Source organism: Scomber japonicus, chromosome 9, assembly GCF_027409825.1.
Source record: "Scomber japonicus isolate fScoJap1 chromosome 9, fScoJap1.pri, whole genome shotgun sequence".
NCBI lineage: Eukaryota > Metazoa > Chordata > Actinopteri > Scombriformes > Scombridae > Scomber > Scomber japonicus.
Genome location: NC_070586.1, coordinates 12,690,577 through 12,705,201, shown reverse-complemented (window position 1 = coordinate 12,705,201; position 14,625 = coordinate 12,690,577). Strand labels below are relative to the sequence as shown.

General features: G+C 40.0%; 1 protein-coding gene across 2 annotated transcripts in view; it reads left to right on the top strand.

Moving 5' to 3' along the window:
* Positions 1-4,919: 4,919 nt before the first annotated feature.
* Positions 4,920-14,625, top strand: part of LOC128364471 (neurogenic locus notch homolog protein 1-like) — a 44,772-nt gene continuing 35,066 nt past the window's right edge. For both annotated transcript variants that reach the window (XM_053324996.1, XM_053324995.1), the window contains exons 1-2: positions 4,920-5,084; positions 5,909-5,990. In XM_053324996.1, coding sequence (XP_053180971.1) covers positions 5,027-5,084; positions 5,909-5,990 — 140 coding nt within the window. In that variant the 5' untranslated portion in view covers positions 4,920-5,026. The remainder of the gene's footprint in view (positions 5,085-5,908; positions 5,991-14,625) is intronic.

Sequence of the window (14,625 nt, the reverse complement as noted above, 5' to 3'; positions counted from 1 at the left end):
TTTAACCTCTCAAACAAGTATTCTTCATTATTCCCTGCATACAGTTTTATTGTGAAAAGAAACTCAGGTATTAAAGGCATGGTGTGAATCACTTTCGATAGGGCACGATGAAGTTGGTTCATTGTAAACTACCAGATTGTATTTGTCTCTTATTGAGTTCAGAAATGTGTGACAGCGCAAGTTGATCACACAGCAGCAATACTTGATCCTTTAACAGTCATACCTTTAAATTTACTAGAGACTAGGCCAACATGGTGGTACAGTGTATGGGAACCTGAGTTCGACCCTTCATGTCAGTGAGATTTTTTAAAACTCTATCAACATCAGGGTTTCTGTTCTGTAGCTCAGTGGTTCCCAAACTTTTTACCTCATTCGAATGATTTTTAGAGATCTGAAAACTGAAATTAGGAAACAAAAGAATAATTTTCTGTAGCAAAGTAATGTTTTGTATTCTTTCCTGTGATGTACACCATCTCACAACCCCTTAGGTTTATCCTATGACCCCTTAATAGGGGTCCAAACCCTATGTTGGTAACCACTGCTGTAACCGAGATATGGACGTGAGTCTGCAGGTAAAAAGAACATCTCACTGTAAGTATCACAAAATATAACCGCTGCATATTTAAATGTAACTTCATGCTGTTTAACTTATAATTTGTTTGTTTCATTAAAAACACTTTGTATTACTTTAAGAGAGAGAAAATGAAGGGACATCACTGATGTTTATGGACTAATTACAGTTTTTGAAATTAATTTCAAGCTGGAGCTTTTCATCATATCACATGAGCTTCATCAGCAGATGGAGTTTGTGCTGTTGTCATGGAAACTTAAAACAGCACAATCTCATCCAAATCCATTTAGTAGCTTCTGTTCTGGAGCTTTTGACCATATCACATGATTCCTCACTTGTGTGTGTAAATTCAAAATGAGGCTTTGTATTAAAATGCTCAAATTAATTGACTGATTGAGATCAAATCTAGGCGGATTGACATCCAAAGCTGATTATGAGCCTATTATGGTTAATATGATACATTTCCATGACAATACCCACATAGGATTACTTTGATCTGGTTATAATCATGTTATTAGTGAGCATGTGAACAGACTCATTCACATGCAGGTTGCACCATCGTCTCCTCCTTGTTTAACAGTTTCTCTCCATCGTTGCCTCTTCCAGCACTCCTACGCTCTGTCTGCCCTCAGGGATTCAACGTCTGCTTCATGTGTTTTTGCTTCCTTGCAGCTGTTTTACCTGGAATCTCTTGGCAGAGACTCTCATGAGTCACTTTGTGGTTTCTTAAACAAATGAGGGGCTGGCATTGTTGAAAGAGACAGTACAACATGAACTATGCATGATTAACAGTTCTGAGTGTCTGCATCAGAAACCTTTAATTTGTGTGCCAGTATTTTTTGAAGATGTGGTTTCCATGTCAGCACTAAAGTGGTCTGTCATGTCTTTCTAATATCTACTGTACCTCTATAAATACAGTTTCTGTGAACTATTCAGCCCCTTTCAAATTAGATTTAATGTGACCTTTTGGACACTGATCAACAGAAAAAGACTTAAAGTGATCTTAAAGTGAAAACAGATCTCTATAACATGATATACAACCCAAAATCTAGGTTTGCATAAGTATCCTTTTTTGTGTAGACAAGGGCTTTAGAGGTGCAACAATTAGTCAATTAATCTATGAGCCAATCAGCAGAAACTTAAATAGACACTATTTTGATAATCAAATAGTAATTTTAGTAATTTTTTAAGGCAAACTGACAATTATTTACTGGTTGCAGCTTCTCATAAATGAGGATTTGATGGTCTTTTTATGATGTGAACATGATAGTAACTTTGGGTTTTGGACTGTTTGTTGGACAAAACGAGATTTGAAGATACTACCTCTGACTGTGGAAATTATAACCATCATTTTTCACTAATTTCAGACATTTTATCGAGAAAACAGTTTATAAAGAATGAAAAGAAACTGATTATACAAAAACTAGACACCTCTATCTGGAAGGTTTAACTTTAGGTGAGGAAAAACTTAAAACACAAAGACAAATAAACACATCAAATTAAAAAAACAACAAACACAAAAACGTCAGAGGTTGGAGTGAAAACCTCCCGTAGACATTGTAAAGACTGCAGTTCCAGATGTTATGGAAAATATTATTGATGGACTGTTTGTGGCTCCAGGCTATAACAATTAACTCTGTTGTTGCCAAAACAATTTCCACTCAAGGTCTACATACTTGTTGTTCTTCAGCTTTTGACAGCATCACCTGGTCGTCATCAGTCAGTTAAGTTTGATGTGTTAAGTAGCTGTTGAAACTTTTATGACTTCTCATTTACATTGCTTTAAAAAAATAACATTTAGACACTAACGGTTTCTACTGAAAGCTCCAGAACAAGTAAGTGAACCTTGAGTGTAGATTGTTTTGTCAGCTGCTGTTTTCGTGTTCAACAACTGTCAAACTAAACTGTTTTCTCTATTAAAGGGAAAGGTTGTGCATTGGGTTGAATTTTCCACAATGTCAAATATCCATTTATTATAAAGTGAAACTTAAGCAGTGTCCCACATGTTACTTTGTGCAGCATTTCCTGTGTGAAAGCTGCCATACAAATAAGCATTGTAAGCAATAAGCAATTCATGCTCATACCACAATTATATAATGTTGGATAGGACATCTGATTTAGGACACTGCTGTAAATCCCAGGGAAAGAAAGGGGTGTAGATTCCTCATGTCCTCCACTGTGACAATACCAAACTACACATAAACACGTGTTATCAGTCAATCTCATCTGTGCATCTTGACAGCAGTTACCTGTGTGAGGCTCCTCAGACTCCGTTCACAAACCACCTGATGGGAATCTGCTTCTGCTGACTCTGCAAACCAGCTGAGTGAAAACTTGCATGAGTCGTTGTCAGCATTTATTTATCAGTGTGGAAGATTTGAACTGTTAGCAGGTTGGTTCCCAGGCTTTATGAGGGTGTGATGCCCTCATGCAGGAGCGCAGGAAAAGGGCTAAAACTGAATCTGGCTTTATCTCTATTGTTTAATATACTGTATGAAGTGTGCCTCTTTTCATGATGAAACATCCAATAAATTACAAATATTCAGTTACACAGCAACATTTAAACTGTTGGTGAATTATTGTTTAAAATTACAGATGTTGCCAAAAGGGTTTCAAGGTTTCTACATTTGTGTTTGGGTACTAAGTAACTGTATGCTTTTGGGAATAATGTAACATTTTCTCACGTCTCCTTGAGGTAATTACATTGAAGTACTGTATAAAATGAATAGTTCTGTTAACAGTACTGATTGAAATGGCCCTGTAGATTAGTGGTTAATGAATACTAGTTTAAAATAGCAAAACAATATATCTAGTTATATTCTAATAGACACTTATTGGTGAACTTTTTCAGTGTCAAGTTAAGCCATTTTTTTGCTTCCTTAAATCTCCCTTACCTATAACCTACCTGTTAACTTTAGCATTGCTAACCTTAACTAAAAGTACCAAACAAGTAGCATAACGTCAGATTTTTACTAGCTGACCTAAACCAGTAAACTTTTATATTAAGTAAATAATGTTTAAAAAAAAGAAAAAAACAATATCTAAGTTACTGACTTCTCATGTCTTATTTACTAACTTAAATAAGCTATAGTGAAAACACTTGGGTTAATTGGACTCATTTATAGTTGTTTAATTATTTAGGCTACCACTTGAGGAAATCTCTATCTCTATCTTTTCATCAAACTGTGTGCTGCTTGTTTCTGTCTGGGAAGCAAAAATGTCTCATGTACTAACTTCTCATGTCTTATTTATGAACTTAAAGAAGTGAACACTGACTTTTCGGTGCATATGAAAACATTGGCACATTCTCATAGCTGGACTAATTTTAGACTTGTTGAATTAACAAATTACTATTCAAGGAAATAGAAAGAAAAACAAACTTCTATACTATCTCTCCATCAAATTGTGTGCTGCTTGTGTCTGGGGAGCAGAAATATCTTATTTACTAACTTAAAGAAGCTAACAATGACTTTTGGGTGTATAGTGAAGACATCTGAATTAATTAGACTAATATAAAGTTTTTAAAATGAGGAAATAGAAATAAAAACAAACTTCTATACTATATCTCCATCAAATTGTGGGCTGTTGGAAGCAAAAATGTTTTATTTACTCATTTAAAGAAGCTAACACTGACTTTTTGGTGCATAAGTGAAGACATTGGCATTAGTTGGACTAATTTAGACTTGTTAAGTTGAGGAAATAGAAAGAAAAACAAACTTGGATACTATCTCTCCATCAAATTGTGTGCTGCTTGTGTCTGTCTGGGAGCAAAAATGTTTTATTTACTAACATAAAGAAGCTAACACTGATTTTTGGGAGAATATAAAAAAAACATTGGCATATACCCAGACCTGGACTAATTTTAGGGATTTGTTAACAAATAATTACTTGAGGAAATAGAAAGAAAAACAAACTTCTATACTATCTCCCCATCATATTGTGGTCAGCTTGTGTCTATCTGGAGTGCAAAAAAAAAAAAAGTCTTATTTACTAACTTCTCATGTATTCTTTAATAACTTGACTTTTGGGTGCATCCATAGCCTACTCATACACTGGACTAATTATAGATTTTTGTTGAATTAACAAATTGCTACTTTAGGAAAATAGAAAAAACAAACTTCCAGTCTATCTCTCCATCAAATTGTGTGCAGCTTGTGTCTGTCTGGGGACCAACTGGTGTGTGATTGTGTCTGTGGAGGAGTGAGTTACGCCCCTACACATACAGCGGCCAATGTGGAGAGAAGCGTCCTCTAAGTCATTTCCAACTCGGGAACTGAAGTGACAACATCTCATGCTCTTACAGATAGACGCCGCTTAACTTTCTCTGTGTGGATTTACCGTATGATGAACTGAACTCTATTGGGGCTTTTTTTTTATTTGACAAAGAGGAAGACACATATATCGGATCTATGAAAAACCCACGTGGATTTGTACAATCATTTTAAACCAGAAGGAATGCATATTTTCTTTGCGAAACTAACTTTCTTATTGTCGCTGATAGGACTAACACGAGGTGAGTGGTGCTGAAGGGGGGGGTTTCACTTTTTTTTTAGGGGGGGTGGGGGGCTTTTCATAGTGTCTTTTTTTTTAAATGTAATAATATGTACTCATGTCCTCCATAGAGGCGCATTAGAGTTTAATTTTAACTTGTTGCATTCAGTTAGGTGTGTGATGGACTGCAGCTGAAGTGGAGCAATTTATTTTCCCACCTTTTTTTTGCACTCATCCTGCAGGTTACCGAAGTTCACTGTTAATTAACATTAATTACATTAACTTATATGAACTCATACACCTGTTGACATCCTAAACATCACTCATCTCCTGTGCTGCAAAGCTGTATCAGTCCATGCTTTTCTAACTTTGCTCAGGCAGCTGTTGCGCACTTGTCCAACAAACAGTCAACTTTTTCTCTCACTAGTATGTAAACGCATGCCTTTTCAGTTTGGATAGCGAGTACTGGGTTTTTTTTTTTAATATTATTGCAAAGCTGTGTTACTCTCCAAATGGCATATTTTTTGGGACAGCTGCACAGAGGAGCATGCCTCTGCCAAACCAGTGTAGAAGTCCTCACAAACTGCACTTCAAGGTGGCAAGAGTCACACCTAGATTTCACATTTTTGGAGTTATACCTGTGCCATATATAAAGCCCCTGAAGAACACAAATATTTGGAATGTGGTTTTGCTTCATCACCTGAAATCACTCAATCAATCATGTTGTAATAACTGCCACCCACATAATAATAGACTTGCTTTAAAGTTCTTAAAAGTTTCTTGTTTTGTTTTTTTTAGTTTTTTTTTTTAGCAAAGTGCAGGTGTATTAAAACTTTCCATTCACAGGCCAAAGATGCTTCATGCCCATGGAGTCGTGTTTGAACCAGGGGAGGTGTGAAGCAACTTCAGATGGGAATGGAGAGTGCAAGTAAGTTGAAATCTTGTTAACTGACAAATTGTGAGGAATACCTCCAGAGTAGATTCGGGGGAGAAAAAAAAGTGTGATTGTGGAATTTGAGTTGAGTCAGATTTTTTAGTTGACATGTGAAGCACTCACTCTGGTGTTGCTATTTCTGGGGAGACAAATGGTCAGAGCTGAGACAGAAGTGAGTGGACATTGATGAGGACAGGGGTCACTGTGCGAGAGAGAGTGTGTGTGTGTGTGCGCGCCACCACACTCTCCCCTCTGCAGCCAAACTCTCGCAGCCCTAAATCTTGTTTTTCTTTTCTTCCACGGAGCGACAGCTGGGGTTGCCAGAAGCTCGGCAACCATTGTTCTCTGCTGCGATTAATTCTGTGTGACTAATCTGGGTGAGGCTTCCCAGAGAGACCCTCAGACCCTGTCCTCCTACTACCCTAACACCCGAACCCCCCCCACCTCCTCCTCCTCCTTCTCCTCCTCTCTCCTGGGATTTTGTCCCCTCCTCAATGGCCCTCAGTGCTCTCTCTCCCTCTCATTCCCTTGGACAGATGGCAAAGGGTAGATGTTTTCTAACCGCTAAAATATTTATCTCAGCATTTTGTCTTTTAAGTGCTTCAGAGTTTTGTATTTTGGAGATGTATTTTTTTTTTTACTCTTTACATGTAAACCGATAAGCTGCAGCTCTTTAAAAAAAAAATATAACAATAGTCTACTTTGCACTTGGCTCTTTTCCCTAACTTGGCATGAGCAGCGGCAGCCAGTGTCATCTTACTGGAGCAGTCGCAGAGCTCGCTGACCGCCAGATGATTGGGCTGGCCGGGTCACAGCTTCGAGACTGTAAGACTCAGGCAGTCATCTTGGCCCCCTGCCACATCTTAATTTGGTCTGGTCGTGTTATTCACCCCTCAAACCCCCCCCCCCTCCCCCTCCTCCCTCCACCTTCTCTACCTACTCACTGGGCCACAAAGCCATCATTGTGCCCCTCTTCACTGTCCCCCTTCTCAGACTTCTCCAATTAAACATGGAGATGGGCATGGGGGGCTCGCTCACTCCATCCTTGTAGTTTGAAAGATTTAAGCGGGCAAAAACGGATTAGTGTGTGTGTGTGTGTGTGTGCGCGCGTGTGTGTGTGTGTGTGTGTGTCATCACTGTGCCACCAGAGGGCTCGGGAATTTTTGATTATAAGTTCTCCAAAGTCTTCACAAATTTTGCTTCTACAGTGGCTAAGTTGCCCATGTGTGTACAGTGCTGCAGCTAACTTCAAGTTAACTTTAAGGTGAATAAAGTGTGGAAATTAGTCTTGTTTTTCCAATTAGGGTCCAATTTTATGAGCAAAACCTATTTGAAGTCACATGGAAGGAAACCATGCCTTTGTGGGACTAATATGTGTTGTTGTGAGTTGATTATGTGAATTTAACAGTTATATAAGAGTCTATACTTAATATAACATAATATTAATAATAGCTTTATTTATAGAGCACTTTCCAAACAATAAGTACAAAGTTTCAAAAGTTAGGAAACAGGCTTATATGACTGGAGGGTTAACTATTAAGTAACACTTCTTTAAAGTTTAGACACTTTGGGAGAGACAGAGTTTAACAAGAATGGTTAAAGTCAAATGCAGGAAAGACTGAGAATCCTGAATTTTAGTTCATAGTATGAGTCAGGTTAGAAAAAAGGCTGAATCCTACACAGGCAAAATAGGATCTTTCCTTAGACCCTGCCTTGTCCGCTAAGCTCCATGCCCTCAGTTTGTAACACAAAGTTTCTCGTAAACTATTGAAGTCTTAAAACCAAGCCAAGATAACCCTGATGACGTGACAAGGATTATTTTCTCTGACTTAAAAAAATCTCTTCCAGAGCCATAGAAGAAGACATTACACAACTATTTTACAGCCTAAGTACTCTACAAGATTTAGTGTAGTAGGCCTCTACCAGTAAACTGATCCTCACAGTTTACCAAATGAATAGGTTAACAAACCACTCTAGTTTTCTTTTCCAGCCCCTAAACCCTGAGCCAGGTTTACTAGCGTCAATGCTTTTACACAGACTTCCTGCAAACATCCTCCAAGATCAATGACTTCCACAGCAAGTGCACTGACGCAGTCGGTGCTGCAACTCTCATAAACAGAATAGCCGGCAGCATCAGGACATAAACAGCAATTATAATTGCAACCAGGTGGCTGAAAGGTCTGACAGTGCAAGTGCATTATTTGACTAATGTAAGAAATAGTTAATATGTAGATTTTTCATCAGTAAAAAGGCTAATGATCGCCTGAGTGTCCTGTTGAAGGGTAAAGTGTGACAGTGTGTTTCCTAATGAAAGCATGCAGAGAGGTGTTTCTTCCTCCTGAGCCACTTGATTCTTGACAGTATTGCGAGTTTGCCTCAATCAAAAAGAAGCCACTCTTGAACTCAAGTGTTATGTCGAGGATAAGTAAGTGACGCTGGATGCTTCAGATTTATATAGGCTGACAGAGATGCCTACTTGACATGCCATACCATAAATACCATCTCCTTCTCATATCTGGCCTTGCCCAGTGATATTCTGACTTAAGTTTATCTCCAAAGAGCTTCAAGGAGGCCTCTCATTTACTTTAGAGGCTTGGCAGTTACAGAGAGCAGTGACAGAGCCGAGCCAATCCTGACCAGGAAAAATAACTCCCAGATTCCAGTGGCACAATGGCCAGAATCAAAGTAGCTCACAGCAGAGCTCCTCTCTGACCAGAGAGATGAGAGATGTCAGGCGGACTCTGGAGTGAGGAAGGAAGCTGCTGAGAGATCACATACCTTCATTGTCAGTTAGTCGGTGTGATGAATAAATGCAACAGTTTTTTGACAACCTGTTGATGGCGGGGAAGTCGTGTGAAGAGGGGTTTTTAGTATTTAGGTTCTGGCAGTATGAGGTTTGTACGGATAAGGCCGGACTGCAACCCAGAACTAATAAATGATCTGGTTCTGGTTCTGCTGCGCTGAGGTTTTGATAAACTCCCTTTTGTTTTTGTATGCATGCTAAGTTGGAATTTTCCATGAATAAAATGCTCTCCAGATTGGTAAATTATATGTTGTGAGTTTGTTGTCTGTGAACTTTTTTGCAATTACTGATGTATGACACATGACAGGGCTGGATATCATTTGAAGTTTGGTTGGATACCTGCGCCAATCTCCAAGGACTGTTTCAATCCTCAAGTTTCAATACAGATTCCAAAAAACACTTCTTGAGTTATTAAAACATCTGTATAACAGCTATAAAAGTACACAGTGAAAAAGAGAAATAAATCCTAATTTAATAAAAATCAATCAATCAGTTGCATTAGGAAATTAATTCGATAAAAGAATCAAGCTGCAACAATTTGTCGATCAATCGATTGGCTCCTTGACAGGAAATTAATAGGCACCTATTTTGATAAAAGACCAATTGTCTTAGTTTGTTTTTAAGCAGATGCTGCTGGTTTGATGGAGAAACTTAAAACAGCGATCAATTATCAAAATAGTCGCTGATTAATTTCCTCGACTAATCAATTGATTGTCTAATCGTTGCAGTTTTAAATTTCACTGTTTTCTGGCCTTTCATAGAAAAAAAAAAGATGGATTGAGATTTTAGTTAGTTGTAAAGAACCTGATCAAACATTCAGTGCCACCTTTCAATATGTTGACACAAAGTATTGAGTGTCAATACTTCACCCTCATGTATTGGTTGAACATAGATTATTGATATGAGGTGTTGAAAAGTTTCAGTCTGTAAATGGATTTCAGAGTGGATAGCAGACATTTCAGGTGTAAAAATGTGACAACTTTCAATAGATAATTCGAATTTTAACATTTTTTTCTGCATTTGTGTGAATGTGGCCTCGGATAAAAAGCACAGCCATGAATTCTTTGCTGGTATGTGCAGTGACTGCTACAGTATACGTCCACATCAATGAAAGTGAGCCCTTGTCTCTCCGTTTCTGGGGATTCTTCAATGGCACCTCTGTTTGCTCCGGTCAGATGAGTCTATCTTAACCTTCCCCACACACACTACACCCCCCCAACTCCCCCGCTCCTCCCCTCATCCCTCCTCTACACCTCCATTCAGACTCAGGAAACAGCCTCAGAGTAGCCAGAGGGAAGAAAAGGTGCCGTATCTGATCATATCATCACACAACGAGAAACACACAGCGCGAGGCTTTTATATGGCCGCTGCCGCCGGTGTTGGGTTCCCTTTGGCAAGAGTCCGGCTGGTGAGAGGGCTGATCAGCAGGGTGTTCTGGCTGATTGAAGCGACTTGGTGGTGGGGAACCTCAGTGTGGAGGATTAGTGATATTTGAGCCTGCCTGGTTGGCATATGCCAAGACAAATCACACAAACTTTGATCGCAGGCTCTAAGAGGACTGACAGTCAATGTGTGTGTGTGTGTGCGTGTGTGTGTGTGTGTGTGTGTGTGTGTGTGTGTGTGTGTGTGTGTGTGAGACAAAGACACTGGGCATACTCCAAACCACACTTCCTCATTTCTTTTTTTTTTCTTTTAGCCAGACCACCTGTCTGTGGGTAAAAGTATAACAACTAAGAGGGACGTGCACTCACCCACACAGCAGCATGCTCCATAATACCCATGATTACTTGTGGTTTTGCCCATTCAGCTCCACACAGAAACAGACTGACTTTGTCTGCCAGGTGTGCTTTTGCCTTTCAGTCACTCTCACTGCCTTCGCTCACAGGATATCTGGCAGAATAGAGTGTTTTGCTTTTGTAGTGAAACAGAGCGGTTAGTGCAGTTAAAGAGCAAAGCAGATTGTAAAACTGATAGCAATCACGGTATATGTTACACAAGATGGGAAAAAATGACAGTTTCCTCAAGGGTTAAGAGCTCCAACACTTATCCAGAGTCCACGCATGGCATGTCATCGTGTACAGTAACAACCTGAGGGTCCGGTTGCACTGTCGGCTACACCTTCAGACAACCGTAAAGCCTTTAAGTGGTTCCCAGCCTTGTAAAGTAGGCAGTGGCAACAGTCATTAGAGCTGCTATGACTCTCAAGACACACACACACACACACACACATTGAATGTTGTGCTGGTCCCAGGGGGAGCAGGCTCTTTCCCATGGGCTGTGTCCATAATGCTCCCCAAATAAACAGGGTCTCTAATGAAGGCTGCCAGATGTGGGCTGGCCAGGTCAGCTCTCCTGTACGATTAGAGAGGAAGGAAAAGAGGGATGGATGTAAGGAGGAGGGAAAGAAGGGGCAGCATTTCCCCTGTAATTTGTGTAGCTAGCGGGGATTTGGTGGTAACTTTGGTTTCAGTTCCACAACAAACAACAACCCTGTTTTTTTTTTTCGTGCCAAGTTTGGTGTTTGTAAAAGAGCTATTTTTATTTGAATTGACTAAATTTTGTGTGGATTGAAGCTGTATTGAAGTGTGCATTTTAATGTTGGTTTTCTCTGCCAGTGGTAGCAGAGTTGTCACTGTGGTAACCCACTGTATGCTGACGGGAAAAATATAAGAGAGTGCAAAAAAAAAAAAAAAGGGAGGGAAGTGTGAAGGAACGAAGAGGAGAGTAGAAGAGAGAAGCTTCATTTGGGCAATGCTTTTAAAACAGATCAGACAAGGCAAGACAAGGCAAGGCAGCTTTATTTACATAGCGCATTTCATACACAATGGCAACTCAATGTGCTTTACATAAAACATAAAAACATAAAAACATGCAATTTGAGAAATTAAAATAAAACCCAAACATTGAAACATGCAATTAAACCCCCCACCCCTCCAATAGTAATACAAAATATAAAAAATAAAAACAAAGTGTAGAAAAATAGAAACAATAGAGCAATAAATATAATGTTACACCATAAAATCATTTGCTTTAAAATCATTAAAAGGACATACAGTGCAAATGACAAAACAAGACTAAAGCACAGGCACAGAACCAAACAGCCAGGAAATGAGAATGGGTGGTGGGGAGGCAGGAGGGATAAGAGAGGAAAGGGGGGGTGGCCAGAGGTACAAACATGCTCCACTAACACAGTTTGACTTCTGGATAGCAGTCTTTTGTCAGAGGAGGAGACACATGACACATAGATTACTCTTAAAAGGATAATTCCAGTTTATTACAGCTGTTGGTCTTCATCCCTGTCAGTAATGATAACATTTTACTCACCAAGTTTATTGATGAGAGGAAACGTTGCTCAAGTGTGACAGGGCAAGAAACACAAGCACTCAGATTATTATAGTTAGACTTATTTGTCAAAGAAAATGAAGGAGAATGGTTATAAAACAATTTACAAACCACCAATTTTGTACAGTTTTGACCCACTGTAGTTGTGTGTGCTCAGTTTTCCTGTGCAATGTGTGATTATTAAGATATCTAGGGTGCATTCTGTTTTGCCTCCTAATGAATTGGTTAATCTGTCTTGTTTTGATGGAGCAACACTTTGATGGAGTAATGTTGATGTGTTTGTAGATCTCAGTGAAAACTTTGATGAGGAAATGTCATTGCGTGTCATAAAAAATTGAAATTATAATCAAAACAACAAAAATATCATCCAAGTTGTTGTTAAACTGGATTTTTTACATTTAATTAACAACAAAAGAAGATTTGACTAATTATGTCATTTACAGAAATGGAACCAGACACTGATTCTGTCTCCCACAGAGCTTTACATGGCATAATAATTGAATAAGTGCACAACCTAATTCACTAAGCTTCTTAAAAGGGGATACAGAGAGGGGGCCGTACAGGTTCGATAAAAATCTGTGTATTTTCTCCAGATTTTTATTTGTATACAGTGCACATGTGCAGCCTAAATATCTCGCTCAAAGCCTCTGTCCCCATCTGTGTGTGACCTCAGAAAGATGGCAGATGGCAGATTGGCCCGACACTGAGGAAAGCCCCTTTAAAGTGACGCCTGGCCAAGGGTCGGATGTCACCACAACATCTGCTGCAGGCTCGAGCCGCCGCCCGGCCCTGTAATGCATCCCATCAGTGTTGCAGACCTGTTGCCACGGGCTACTGCGCAGGCAATTGAAGAAGAGATGGCGCAGAAGTGAGCGCAGAGGAGAACAATATGGGCTACTGGGCAGGGATGACAGAAAAGATAATAACAGTATCGGCCTTACCAAAGAGATAATTCCACTGCTGTCCTGGAGTTATACGATACCTCCCTCCAAACACCTGATATTTGCTCAGCTTCTGATTTGTGTCCCTCTTTTCATGTCTTCTTTATTTACCTTTCCAGCAGCCCAGTTTACCTGCTGCTGTTGAGATTATCCCACTCGCCAGGCCAGCAGATTTCACTTGTTGAAGCAGCTGCTTTGCAATGTTTGTTCAGAACACAGCCAAGACTCCATAAAAGAGTCGTTGACTATCTTTTGTCTTACCCCCCTATTTTATACGTGCAAGCTCTCATTGAGGCAGTTAAGCTTGATGCCTGTAAAAGCTACTTTGTGCTGAGCCTGTATTTGACGGGCTCTCGCCAAGTTAAAGAGCAAACTGTTAGCATTCTTTGCCTAGCGTGTGCTACAGTTGACTTACTGCTAGCACCTCAGCCGGAGTGTGTTTGGATAGTGCGTCCACGTGCACTGAGGTGAGGGTGCAAGAGCGCTTTCTGTTTGTCTTTTGGGCCTTGGTGCGAGACGCTGGGCTGTTTTTTTGCGAGGGCGAGGAAGGCCAGATGCCGGTTTTCAAAGCTGGTGCGAGTTTTTTCATGGAACCATAAAGTGAGGCTGCCAGCGAGCCTTTTTTTTTCTTTTTTTTTTGTAAGGTTGCTCGGGTTAAGAATCAGGACAGGAGGCTCTTAGGAGTAAACACCAAAATTCCTTCTGAACTGGCGACCCCTTTCTATCTGTTTCTCCCTACTAAAAACCCAACCAAACCAGTTCCAGTTTCTTTTCTTTCAGACTCTTTTGTTTGTCCTGCTGCTTGTGTGTGTGTGTGTGTGTGTGTGTGTGTGTGTGTGTGTGTGTGTGTGTGTGTGTTGGATATTTTTTTAAGCTTTTCTTTTGCCTCAAACATTGCAGACCACTTAAAGCAGCAGCTTGAAAGTAACTTGGAAGAAAGTTTTTGGGGGAGTAAGCAGACGTCAGTTGAGACTTATAAATCCTAATGTGGTGTCTTACAAATCTAGCCAGCCCTTATGAAAAGAAATGGGGGTTCCGTAGAAGGGGGCAAGGGGGTTTGGAGGGAAAGAAGGTGCACAGAGGGGAGCGAGCGGATGCCAGCAACCATACAGCTTTGAACAGAAGAAGAAAAGCCAATAATGAGAAAAAAAGGAGAGATCTCAGGGAAGAGCCATATATAATGAAAGTAAGATTCAGAAGAATATATATTTTTTGGGGTGACGGAGGGAGCGAAGGAAAGAGGGGAAGGAGAGGAAAGAGGAGGTATAACAGCTGAATACGCCCAGCCTGTGGTCAACTCTGAATGGGGAGGAAAAACAATGGGCCCACTCATCCTTCGCTCTCTCTCTCGCCGTCTTTTTTTTTTTTCTTCCTCTCTCACTCTTCATTTCACTGCTAAGTAGTGAGAGGAGGAGGGGGGGGGGGGGGTTGGGTTGGGGCTCTCAAGATGTCCTTTCATGTAGTGTTGAGCCTGAAAAATGACCAGTCAACTTGATTCTTGATGTATATTCATAATTTTAATCACTTTTATTAACTTTTCAAT